The sequence below is a fragment of the Pelophylax lessonae genome, assembly GCF_965119305.1.
Source record: "Pelophylax lessonae genome assembly, chromosome: 11".
In the NCBI taxonomy this organism is placed as follows: domain Eukaryota; kingdom Metazoa; phylum Chordata; class Amphibia; order Anura; family Ranidae; genus Pelophylax; species Pelophylax lessonae.
The window spans coordinates 11,909,750-11,922,651 of record NC_138778.1 but is presented as its reverse complement, the minus strand read 5'-3'; the positions used below and the strand labels follow the sequence as shown (position 1 = coordinate 11,922,651).

The following is a 12,902-nucleotide window of genomic DNA, read 5'->3' as shown; positions in this document are numbered from 1 at the left end:
CTCGTGCGCAGAAGCGAACGCATACACTGGTCGTGCCCACATAAGTAAACGGTGTTCAAACCACACATGTGAGGGATTAGAGCGATCGTTAGAGCAAGAGCAATAATTTAAGCCCTAGTCCTCCTCTGTAACTCTAAACTGGTAACCTGTAGACATTTTAAAAATGTCGCCTATGGGGATTTTTAAGTACCAATGTTTGTCGCCATTATTCGAGCGTGCGCAATTTTGAAGCATGACATGTTGGGTATCTATTTACTCGGTGTAACATTCTCTTTCACATTATCGAAAAAATTTGAGCTAACTTTACTGTTTTCCTTTTTATTTTAATTCAAAAAAGTGAATTTTTTCCAAAAAAAATTGCGTTTGTAAGACTGCTGCGCAAATACGGTGTGACATTATTGCAACGATCTCCATTTTATTCTCTGGGGTCTCTGCTAAAAAAAAAAAAAATATATAGTATTTGGGGGTTCGAAGTAATTTTCTAGGGGAAAAAAAATGATTTTAAGTGTCAGAAAAGGACCTGGTCCAGAAGTGGTTAAAGCAGCCAATTGTAGTCACCATCAGCAGCCCCTGTGACAAAGCAGGGAGACAGGGACAGAGCGTTGTCACCTATATAAGGAAGTGCCTGAACAAGAACTTTCATGGCAGGATCACCAGGGATTATTTTAATAAAAGCTACAGATTTAAAAAAAATATTAAAAATTAACATTAATATGTTCTATTTTCTTTGTGGCTAAGACTTTTTAAACTGTTTTTAGTTATTTTTACAAATTTATTCCATAAAGCAAAAAAATATAGTTACCCACAACAACCAATCAGAGCCCATCTTTTAAATCTCAGGTTTAATTTATAGACAGTGGTATTGCTGTCTGTGTCCCTGTTAGGGACATTTACTGTAATTGTCCTGATCACCAATGTCAATGAAAAAAGTGAGAGTAAATCCAAAAATTAGAGTGTACCCCAGAACAGGAATAGGGGATGATTCATCCAATGGGGACACTTGTTCCCATGACAACTGTCAAAGAGGGGAATTCCCTCACATTGGAAGTTAAGCACTCACTTCCCGTTGAGTCTACAGGAAGTGATACAAAAAATCCTGAGACATAAATGGCAAAAAAAATAAAAAATTCATTTTTTTTCCAGTTCTAACCCTCCCATACTCTATCCAAAAAAAAAAAAAAAGAACATTTTTGGTTTTATATTTATTTTAAATCTGATTGGTTAGTATGGATAATGTACCAACGCCCCCTGGCACTCTGTATAGTATAGGTCAGGGATGGCGAACCTTGGCACCCCAGATGTTTTGGAACCACATTTCCCATGATGCTCAACTACACTGCAGATGGCATGAGCATTATAGGAAATGTAGTTCCAAAACTTCTGGGGTGCCAAGGTTCGCCATCACTGGTATAGGTGGTGGGCCTGATGTCCTACCAAACTATAAACTGACATTTTTTTTTTCTAGGTAACAAAGGAATATTGGATATCCGCCATCCTCCAGACTGTCACAGAACTCCGACACCAATTGGCACCGGTGAGGACGACGTGAACAGTGAGTCACATGTCTGCACATATTGAGCAGTAAATTATCACTTCTCTGCCTTTTGGCTAAGATCAAGTGTAGTACCTGTTCTTATCCAGTAGGGGTGGCTCCACCGTCTTTCTGGATTTATGGCTGGCTGTATAGTACCCTTGCAATTATAAGGGGGCCCTGAGGAATCTTCCACGTGGGAATAGAAACTGGGTGGGGTGGGGCAAGGGAGTAATTCCCTAGTTCAGGGATATGCAAACTGTGGCCCTCCAGCTGTTGCAAAACTACAAGTTCCATCATGCCTCTGCCTCTGGATGTCGTCCTTGTGGCTTTCAGAGTCTTGCTATGCCTCATGGGACTTCTTAGTTGTGCAACATCTGGAGGGCCACAGATTGAGAACATCCACTAGGGCAGGGATATGCAAAGGGCCACATGCCTCCTGATTTGACTGTGCTACCTTGCCTAGTCAGGGGCTGGGAAGGCAGGGAACCTACTGTAACAGGCAATCCCTGGGAGTGACATCCAGGGGGGGGGGTGCCGGAGTAGCACTATGGGTTTGGGACCCCATTGTGTTTAACAGCACTAGACCACGACACTAAAGCTTTGCACTACATGGACTAGGCCTTTTGGCCGAGATCGGGGCAATTTTTGTTACCAGGCCGGAAGGCCATGCCTCTTGCCCCGACACCTTTTCTGTTGTTTTTCTCATTTGTCACTTTGCACTTATAGTATACGTGTGTTTTCTTCATTTGGATTGTGGGGTGCGGGTCTTCGGACCTACCCTAAAGTCTAGGGGAGGATGTGTGGCCTTTAGGTTCCTTTCTCTGCTGCCTTGTGGGGGGGTGGTGGGGGGTCTCTCTTTGGGAGCGCCCATCACCTAGTACTTGTTGGTTGAAATATGGTTGTCTGATGGTGAATGTCTAGATGCAGGTGGCCATCATCCCAAATTGGATACCAAGAAAAATTCCCCTAAATCTGTGGGATTATAAGGGTGACCTAAGCATCTAAATAATAGTACAACATAGTATAAAAAAAATATACATTTTATTGTAAATACATAAATAAATAATAAATAGAAAACATGTTAAAACAATCTCAAGACAAATACATACAAAAGACATGTCATGGTTAAAATAATCACGGCTAGCAAGAATAGATCAAATATGAAGTGAATGTGTTCCAAGGAGAGCCAACGCGTTTCAAGCGTGTCCTTCTTCAGGGGTCGGGTGGAACAGCTTTATTCATATCTAAACAATTTATAGAATAAAATATATAACATAGAGTCACTATATATTCATTAACAGATAGTTAAAAAGAGTGCTGTCAAGTAGTATACGCACCACTGAGGTCACCTTCTGTTGACCAAAACCCGTGAAAACAGCGTCACTATTCATGCATCAAAATATAGAGAGATGCCGGGAGAGGCTACATATATATGTATGTATATCTATATATATATATATATATATATATGTTTTCTATGGTCTTGATGATGATAAAAGTAGTACTTGTTGGTTGGCTTTGGATGACCACGAGGAGCGGGGGGTCTGCCAGGCCTTTTGGCTAGGTGAACCTAAGTGTGCCAGGGAAGGTTCCTTTCTCTTCGGGAGGAGAATCACATGATACACCCTAAGCAGAGGTTTATCTACTGCGAGGCAAACAAGACATTTGCCTTGGGCGGCATTTTTCAGGGGGGCGGTGCCGCCCCTAGGCAGAATGGCTCTTTAACCACTTCCCGTCCTTTTCCGCAGTTGTAGCTGAAGCTGCAGGCATTACCCTGGTATCGTATTTTAGAGCCTGGGTGGGCTCTCTTAAAATGGCAATCGGAGCGGCTTACTAGTTACTTGATTGCTATTACAAGCAGCGGGAGGGTAGATCTCCCAGTCCCGCCACCTTCCGCGGCTCTCTCAGGCTCTCCCGTCCCACCAGGAGACCCGAGCGGCCATCCTGGGCATCCGCCAGCTGGCCTGACAGCCAAGCAAAGTTGGGATTGGTGCCAGTTTGGCAATTGCAACCGGGCCCCATGCTCCAGGGGGCCTGTGCGGCTCCCCTGTACACCTGGATAGGAGGGGCGGCGGGGGCAGCATGTAGAGAAATCACTGTCCTCCTTTTTCCTCCTGTAGCTGCAGGAGGAAAATGGAGGAGATTGGTTCCTCTGTATGCTGCCCCCGCCACTCCTCCTATCCAGTTCACTTGTGTTCTGCTGTCTCTGGGCCCCTGTGTGCTCCCCTGGTCTCCCCCCCCCCCCCCACTGTGCTCCCTTCCCTATCCTGCCGGGTGCTGCAGGGGATGTGTCACAGTAGAAAACCAGGAAGGGGTCGGTAAATATGTAATTTACCAGCTCCTTCCTTTTCTGAATGGACAGAGTCATAGTCAGTCGCATTGTAAAAAAATAAAATAAAATGATAAAAAAATACAATTAAAATACCGAAAAATAAAAACTACTGACACCAGTGGGTGAACTTCCGGGATCGCAAAGGTCACACTTGCGACCAGGCCCTGGCATTCCACCATCGTGGGGAGGCCCCAAGATGGCAGGAAGGGGGCCCACTACAGAACTTGTGAAAGGGTCCCACTGTGGGAACGTAATAAAGGGCCCCGCAATGAGAGTAAAGGGCCCCAGGATCAGTGGGAAAAGCCCCAGGCTTGAAGGGAAGGGCCCTGGCCAGGGGTCCGGGGGCCCTTCATGGTTTCTAACACCAGGGCCCTAAAGGTTCTAGTTACACCTCTGGGCTGGGGTGGAGGGGGGGGGGCACCCAATTTTAGTCTTGCCTAGGGCAGCACAAAACTAAAATACACCACTGACCCCAAGTGCACTGATTTGGTTCACTTTGGTGTTTAGTTTTTGCGCTCTGCACCGTGGTCATACACAAATTTTGTCCGGTTCGCTCAGTTGGTGGCCCTATCACTCTTAACCCCCCTATGCCCGACATCCCATAATTAAAAATTGGAGGAGCCAGATTGAAAATTGTCAGTTGAACAGCGGTTGCATCAAATCAGATGCAGATGCTGCATGGGTATTTTGATAGCCAGTGGTGCTAGCTGTCAAAGTACAACAGCCGCAGCTGGAGATTCATCCATCCATCCGCATCCTGTTCAGCGTGGATGGAGCAATTGTTTAGACCTTCAGGCTCAAAAAAAAAAAAAAAAAGCTAATATAGGGTTAGCTTTATTCTTCATATTTGTATTGTTTTTTTCCCCAGATTGTAAAGTGCTCCGGAATGTGCCGGCCAAGCAATCCATTACTCCAAAAAGACCAAAACAGCGCAAATCCTCAGTCTCGGATTCGATTGGATACGCCAAGCCTGATTCCACGGCACGCAGTAAGATTCTGACAATCCGCCATTGGTTGATCCTCGTACATTGCTGGGTGGGAGCCTCTCATTGTCTTCTTCTTAATTCAGCAGCAAAGCAAAGAAGAAGAAAGTCCCTGAAGGAGGAGAAAGACGCGGACGCTTCCTGCACACAGAATTCCACGGGAGATGCCCACCAGACGCACCACAGTAAGTTCACACTGCAGATCCTGATTGGGTCTAATGTTAACCACTTTACCACCGGAGGATTTTGCTGTCTTATGTCCAGGCCACTTTTTGCGATTCGGCACTGTGCGACTTTAACTGACAATTGCGCGGTCGTGCGAAGCCGTACCCAAATGAAATTTACGTCATTTTTTTCCCACAAACAGAACTTTCTTTTGGTGGTATTTGATCACCTGTGCGATTTTTACTTTTTGCGCTATAAACAAAAAAACAGCGACAATTTTGAAAAAATAACAATATTTTTCACATTTTTTTATATGAAATTCCCCCCCAAAAATATGTAAAAATCTAAATTTTTTATCATTTTTGGCCAATTTGTTTTCTGCTAACTATGGTGGTTGGTAAAAAAAATCGCAATAAGCATATTTTGATTGGTTTGCGCAAAAGTTATTGCGTTTACTAACTAAGGGAAAGATTTCTGTCTATTTTGGTGTTTTTTTTAACGAGTAATGGCGGCGATCTGCGATTTTTTTTTTTGCGGGACTGCAACACTGCGGCGGACAGATCGGACCCTTGACTGACATTTTTGACACTTTTGGGGCTACCAGTGACACTACTACAGTAATCAGTGCTATACATATGCACTGTTACTGTAATAATGACACTGGCAGGGAAGGGGTTAACATTATGGGTGATCAAGGGGTTAAATGTGAGCCTAGGAGAGTGATTCTAACTGGGGGGGGGGGGGGGGGCGTGGCTTCTGAAGTGACCATAGAGACATGTGATCCTATATAGAAGGATCACAGGCACTCTGTGATCATTCCAGGGAGAAGAACAGTCGGCTGTGTTTACAACATCCGATCGTTCTTCTCTCTCAGCGGGGAGCGATCGCGGGTGTGAGGCGGCAATCTGAGCCATCTGCCCGCTGCATTGGCTTCCCCGCTGACGAGGGGCGGGCGCTCACCCCATAGCCTCCTGAGAGCGAGCGCCGTACATGTACGGCCATTCGCCTGGGAGCGGCTGCCGGGTTAACCCCTAGGCTCACACTTAACCCTTTGATCACCCCTGGGTTAACCCCTTCCCTGCCAGTGTCATTATGACAGTTACAGTGCATATTTTTAGCACGGATTACTGTAGTAATGTCACCGGTCCCCCCAAAAGTGTCAAAAATGTCAGTTAGGGGTCCGATCTGTCCGCCAAAATGTCGCTGCCATTACTAGTAAAAAAAAAAGTAAAAATAAATAAAAATGACATAAATCTTTCCCCTAGTTTGTAGACATGATAACTTTTGCGCAAACCAATCAAAATTCACCTATTGGGATTTTTTTTGTAGCAGAATACAAAAGTGGCCTAAAATGATGAAAAAATTAGATTTTTTCTTTTTTTTTTGGGGGGGGGGGGGGAATGTTATATGTGAAAGTGAAAAATTGTTTTTTTCAGAATTGTATCTCTTTTTTTGTTTATAGCGCAACAAATAAAAAAAAAAATTGCACAGGTGATTAAATACCACCAAAAGAAAGCTCTATTTGTGGGAAAAAAAGGACATCAATTTTATTTGGGTACAGCGTCGCACGACTGCGCAATTTTCCGTTAAAGTAACGCAGTGCCGAATCGCAAAAAAAATGGCCTGGTCATTAAGGGAGCAAAACCTTCCGGTCCAGAGGTGGTTAAATAACCAAAAAAAGCTCTATTTGTGTAAAAAAAAAAAAGATAAAATTGTAACTTTGCATGATCGTGCAATGGTCAATTAAAGTAGCCCCTTTGCTGAATAGCAAACAATACCCTGGTCATGAGGGGGTAAAACCTTCCGCAGGTCAGGTGGTTAAAGGGCCCCTCAGACACAGGCGGTCGTGGATGCATGATAAAGCTGTTTAAGATCTTTCTTACAAAGGATCTTTCTGCAGATATGCACTATTGGGCCTATACCGGAAGGAGGATAACAGGAAAGATTGGCTGGAAATAAACAGCCCAGCTGATGAATTTGTCCCCTGAGAATTCTCGGCCAGGAAACTCGGGGGTCCTACAGACATAAGTCACCTGACTCAACAATAGCAGGCCAGGTGGGAGGCATTGTAGATGATCTGTGGGAGCTTCAGCCATTGCTAGGTATCTTGCATGTAGAGTTGCATATTGCCACCTGCTATTTTTTTTTTCTTTTTTATTAATTAGCAGCTAAAGATGAAAAATTCATAAAGGAGGAAAATCTGAACGCTTACGTGACAGAAAGTTCCACCGGTAAGATTAACCCCCCCCCCCCCCCGGCATCACCAGACATAGCACAGACAGTTTACACTGCAAGATCCATTTATAAAAGAGTTCATTTGTTTTCTCATTTTGCTACACTCTTTGTACGAGATTATTTCAACAATTTCTTCTCCAGTTTATAAATCTCTCAGCGTCTAAAAAATAAAATGGAAAAAAATAGAAAAGTACTTGGAAAAGGATGCAGGAGGGTGTATACAATGTGAAGAGTTGAACATACTCTGCATGTAACAGGGAAAGGAGAGGAGGTTGGGACTTTAACCACTTAAGCCCCGGAAGATTTTACCCCCTTCCCGACCAGGGCCTATTTTGTGATTCGGCACTGCGTGACTTTAACGGACAATTGCACGGTCATGCGACGCTGTACCCAAATGAATTGTGGTACTTGATCACCTGTGCGATTTTTTGATCATGCGCTATAAACCAAAAAAAGAGCGTCAATTTTGCAAAAATAACAATATTTTTCACATTTTTTTATATGAAATTCCCAAAAAAAATGTAAAAATCAAAATTTTTTAACATTTTTGGCCAATTTGTTTTCTGCTACATACGTTTGGTAAAAGAAAAAATCGCAATAAGTGTATTTTGATTGGTTTGCGCAAAAGTTATTGCGTTTACTAAGGGAAAGATTTATGTAATTTTTATTGTTTTTTTATTAACCAGTAATGGCGGCGATCTGCAATTTTTTTTGCGGGACTGCGACATTGCGGCGGACAGATCGGACCCTTGACTGACATTTTTGACACTTTTGGGGATACCAGTGACATTACTACAGTAATCAGTGCTAAAAATATGCACTGTTACTGTAAAAATGAAACTGGCAGGGAAGGGGTTAACTTTATTGGAGAAGGAGGGGTTAAGTGTGTCCCTAGGGGTGTGCTTCTAACTGTGAAGGGATGTGGCTGTGTGTGTAACAACAGAGAAATACGATCCTGCATAGCAGGACCATATGATCTCTGCTGTTACACAAGGGAGAGTGACAGGTGGCTGTGTTTACATTAGCCACCTGCCTTTCTCCCTTCACAGCAGACGATCGCGAGTGGCCGGCGGACATCAGGTCCACCGGCCACACGCGTGGGGGGGGGTCCGCGAACGAGCGGGGGCGGGAGCGCGCCTCCAACGAGCAGATGCCAGACAATCCCTTGTGCACCTGACAAGGGATTGTCTGGCATCTGTTCCTGAAGAAGTAGCATAGGTTTATGAAACGCGTCGAGCAATTTATGATGCCATTTTTATGTCCAACATACCCAGCTGACTTGTATAGTACCATTATCCATTATTTACCTTCCCATCATATTTATCAGATTGTGTCTATGCAATTTATTTGTAACAACCCTGCCTCATCTCAATGTTTCATGACTTTTTATCTGTGATGTACTGATTTCCATCATATCATTTTATTACTATATTGTAATTAAGGTGTTACATGCTGTGGCAGCCGCAATAAAATTTGTTACCTTTTTAATTTGTTTTTCTGTTAGTCATGGCCCGATTTTTTTTCTATGCTCCTCATTTAAAGTCCCAACCTCCTCTCCTTTCCATTTGAACCAGGGATGGAGATACTTCAATGTGTCGCATATAAAGTCCAAAAACCCCCCCTTCTTATGTGCTGCATGTAACAGACCCAGTGCCGGGACAAGGTCATCCAGCGCCCAGTGCAAAGATGCCAAACTGCGCCCCCTTTTCCTTAGGGTTAGCCAGGGCCACTAATGGGGGGGGGGAACCATCAGTCCTCCTGTAGGGGGCCCGTGCCCCAACAGCACAGGAAATCGGTGTGGAGGGGCAATTAAAGAAGGAAGGCCTGTGCGGCTCTCAGCAGCAGCTGAAAGCCAGTTTCTCCCCCTCCTGCCAGCTTTCAGCTGCTGCGGGGAGAGACACAGACACAGGGCATCGTTCCTGTATTTGCTTCTCCGACACCGATCCCCTTCCCTTTTGTGCCTGCTTCTGATGCCCCCTTCCCCATGTGCCCCCCCTCTTGCAGTGCTGCGGGCTTCCCTGTCCTGTAAAAAAAAATAAGAGATTGTAAAAAAATAATTAAACATTTTAATAAATCATTTAAAAAAAAATTGGAAAATAAAATCATTGTAAACATTTTTAAATAATACTTAAACATTGTAGTAAATAATTTTTTTTAAAAATTGTAAAATAAAATCATTGTCAACTATTTTTTAAAAAAAATATATAATTTTTTTTTTTTTAAATGTAAAAAACAATTAAAGAGGGCTAATTCACACAGGTTCTCTGTTATGTTTGCATCCACTAGTTATGATTTTAGTGTATTTAGTGTAGTGAAAATATTGTCTTGACATATTTAGGGGGGGTGCCCTGCTAGGTAGGCTGGGGGGGGGTCGCCCTGCTAGGTAGGCTGTACTGGGGGGGGGGTCGCCCTGTTAGGAAGGCTGGGTGGGGGGGGGGGGGGGGTCGCTTTGCTAGGTAGACTGTACGGGGGGGTGCCCTGCTAGGTAGGCTTTACGGGGCGGGGGGAGGGGGGGGGCCCTGCTAAGTAGGCTGTACGGGGCCCCCGTGATTTCTAACAGCAGCCCTGGGGTTAGCAGTGATGTTACTGTCACTACTCCTTTCAGCCTTATAAAGCAACTTAGAAGCAACTGGCACAGGGTGCCCACCATCCCTGCAATAAACCATTGCGCCCAGGGAAGCCGCCCCCCTCCTGCTCACTCCTTGTCCCGGCTCTGAAAAGACCCCCCAACATACACACTCCATGTAGAAGATCTGTCTGCTGTAGTCTCTGTATTCTGAGGATACAAGGATTCATTTCACTCTATATCTCTGTTTTCAGATAACATCACTACAGAGCTTCATAGTGATCCCCCTTTGAGGAAGGATCCCTCCCCAGGTAAAACGCAATGCATAATTAAACGCAACAGTCTCTTTATAGTGTATGTAGAGCCAAAAGTTTTTTCCATTTTCGATGAAAACGGTTAAGGTGATATTAAAGGCAGTTTTTTTTATTTTCCTTAAGATAACAAACATGTTCTATATACCTCCTCTGTGCAGTTGGTTTTGCACAGAGCAGCCCAGATATTATTTTCGGGTCCCCTGCTGACAATCCTGGCCCCTCCATCATGCTGAGTTGCCCCTATAGGAAGAAGTTTGTTATGGGGGCACCCAAACAGGCTCTCTCCTAAGCGGCTGCTCTGTGTATCCATTTACACACAGAGCACAGTTTGGCCCCGCCCCCACTCTGTCATCATTGGCTGTGATTGACAGTAGCGGAAACCAGCCAATGAGGAGAAAGAGACCCAGGAGAGCTGCTGTTCTTGAGATTGGGCTCAGGTAAGTATTAGGGGGGGCTGCTGCACACAAAAGGTTTTTTACCTTCATGCATAGAATTCAGACTCTCAGGGCCCCGGTGAAAGAAACCATGAAGGGCCCCCCGAACCCCTGGCCGGGGCCCTTCTCTTCAAGCCTGGGGCTCTTCCCACTGATCCTGGGGCCCTTTACTCTTGTTGCGGGGGCCTTTATTACGGTGCCGCAGCGGGACCCTTTCATAAGTTCTGCAGTGGGCCCCCTTCCTGCCATCTTGGGGCCCCCCCACAGTGGTGGAATGCCAGGACCCGGTCGCAAGTGTCACCTTTGCAATCCTGGAAGTTCACCCACTGGTGTCAGTAGTTTTTATTTTTTGGTATTTTAATTGTATTATTTTTTTATTATTTTATTTTATTTTTTTTGTCACTGACTATGACTCTGTCCATTCAGAAAAGGAAGGAGCTGGTAAATTACATATTTACCGACCCCTTCCTGGTTCTCTATTGTGACAAATCCCCTGCAGCAGCTGGCAGGAGAGGGGAGGGAGCACAGTGGGAGGAGGGGGGAGACCAGGGGAGCACACAGGGGCCCAGAGACAGCAGAACACAAGTGAACTGGATAGGAGGAGTGGCGGGGGCAGCGTACAGAGGAACCAATCTCCTCCATTTTCCTCATGCAGCTACAGGAGGAAAAGGAGGACAGTGATTTCTCTACATGCTGCCCCCTCCCCCTCCTATCCAGGTGTACAGGGGAGCTGCACAGGCCCCCTAGAGCATGGGGCCCGGTTGCAATTGCAACCCCTGCAACCCCTGTAGTTACACCCCTGATAGAATTTGCATCATAAAGTACCCAAACGTCAATGCAGTTGTAACCGCAGGAATATTTTAAGGCCAAGATATGGCTGAAAGTAGGGCCAGAATTCAGCTTTAACTTGTAGATAACAAGAAGTTTAAAAATAGGCCAGATAGATAAAATGTACAATTCCTTGGCCAGAGATCAGCTCTGATGATCACAAGAAGTATATGAAATTTCTATAGTGTTACATAGCAGCATTGATGATCAGGAAGTATGGATTATTCAGGGGCGGCCCGTCCATTGGGGGCGCAGGGGCACCGCCCCCCCCTATCCAGGCGTCCGGCCCCCTAATCTACATGCAGGGCGCCGGATGCACGGATTCCAATGGGGGATTTTTTTGAAGCACGTAATAGGCTTCAGAAAAGGGTGGGCTCGGGGTGCAGAGCATTGCGCCCCGAGCCCACCCAGTTGTATGACAATAGCGAATGAATATCCGCTATTATCACATTGACTCTCCTCCCAGCCAATCAGGAAGCGGGTCGTGAGACCCCTTTCCTGATTGGCTAAAAAGAGACGTGATTTTATTGGCCACTGGCCAGGAAGAGGGAGGGGACATACAGCCGAGGAAACTCACAGCGGCGGAAGGAGCAGGTAAGGATGCTGGCTGTCCGGCTGGGCAGCCAGCCATCCATCCCGGGAGGGGGGGGGGGAGGAAGGAGGGAGGGGGTGGTAGAGCAGATTGCTGGCTGGCCATCCCGCGGGGGGGGGGGGGGGGGTTTGTTGGTTTAGGCACTGACCCAACCCCCCCAAATTTTTATTCACCAGCCGCCACTGGGATTATTAGGATGAAGTCAAGCCTAAGCCTTTCACCTACACCCCAAGTATAGATAATATTCTGTGCATTCTCATTGGCAGCAGAGGTCCGTCGTAGATGGGGAATGAGGAAAGATTCCCACCAGTTGGAGAGCCCTGAGCTCTGGATAGCGCAAGATGGAACCACGTCATCCCGCTTTACACCAGAAGATGACCCCAGACCCCCGGTAGGGACCCGCAGGACATATTCCAGGAAATCGCTGCCGCTCCAGTGTCCCCTCAGCCTCTCTTCTGACAAACCCCCCAAAGTGAAACTCGACAGCTCGGAATCAGACCAGACCAGATCAAAAAGGCCGGTGACAGGGAACGAGCACCGGTGCGATCAGTGTAACGAACACTTCCCGGAGAGAGGCCAACTGACAGCTCACCAGAGATTACACACAAAGAAACCAAGACGGTGACTGGAGCTGTACGCTCTACACAGCGACACAATGGCAGGCGTCTAAATATCCTGCAATGTGACAACTGACACAAGGCCGCAGCTTCCAGTTCTGCATCAGGGGAGTTACGATAGACGATTCATAGCCATCATTACACCTCAGTATATGCTCACATTAGGACAGGGGTACCCAAACCCTGGTCCGTGGCCTGTTGATGGCCGGGTTGCACAGCAGGAGGAGAGTGGTGACCGCAGTCGTCGCTCACCTTCTCCTGTGCGGCAATGCCTGTGTGTCCTCTCCCAGCTCCTCCACCTT

At 45.9% G+C, this 12,902-nt stretch overlaps 1 protein-coding gene across 1 annotated transcript in view; it reads left to right on the top strand.

Moving 5' to 3' along the window:
* The window catches only part of LOC309567129 (uncharacterized protein), a 31,707-nt gene extending 18,939 nt beyond the window's left edge, over positions 1-12,768 (top strand). Inside the window, exons 7-11 of the mRNA XM_082272467.1 lie at positions 4,735-4,854; positions 4,936-5,034; positions 7,180-7,245; positions 10,070-10,126; positions 12,250-12,768. Of these exons, the coding sequence (XP_082128593.1) occupies positions 4,735-4,854; positions 4,936-5,034; positions 7,180-7,245; positions 10,070-10,126; positions 12,250-12,608 (701 nt within the window). The 3' untranslated portion in view covers positions 12,609-12,768. The remainder of the gene's footprint in view (positions 1-4,734; positions 4,855-4,935; positions 5,035-7,179; positions 7,246-10,069; positions 10,127-12,249) is intronic.
* Positions 12,769-12,902: the final 134 nt, after the last annotated feature.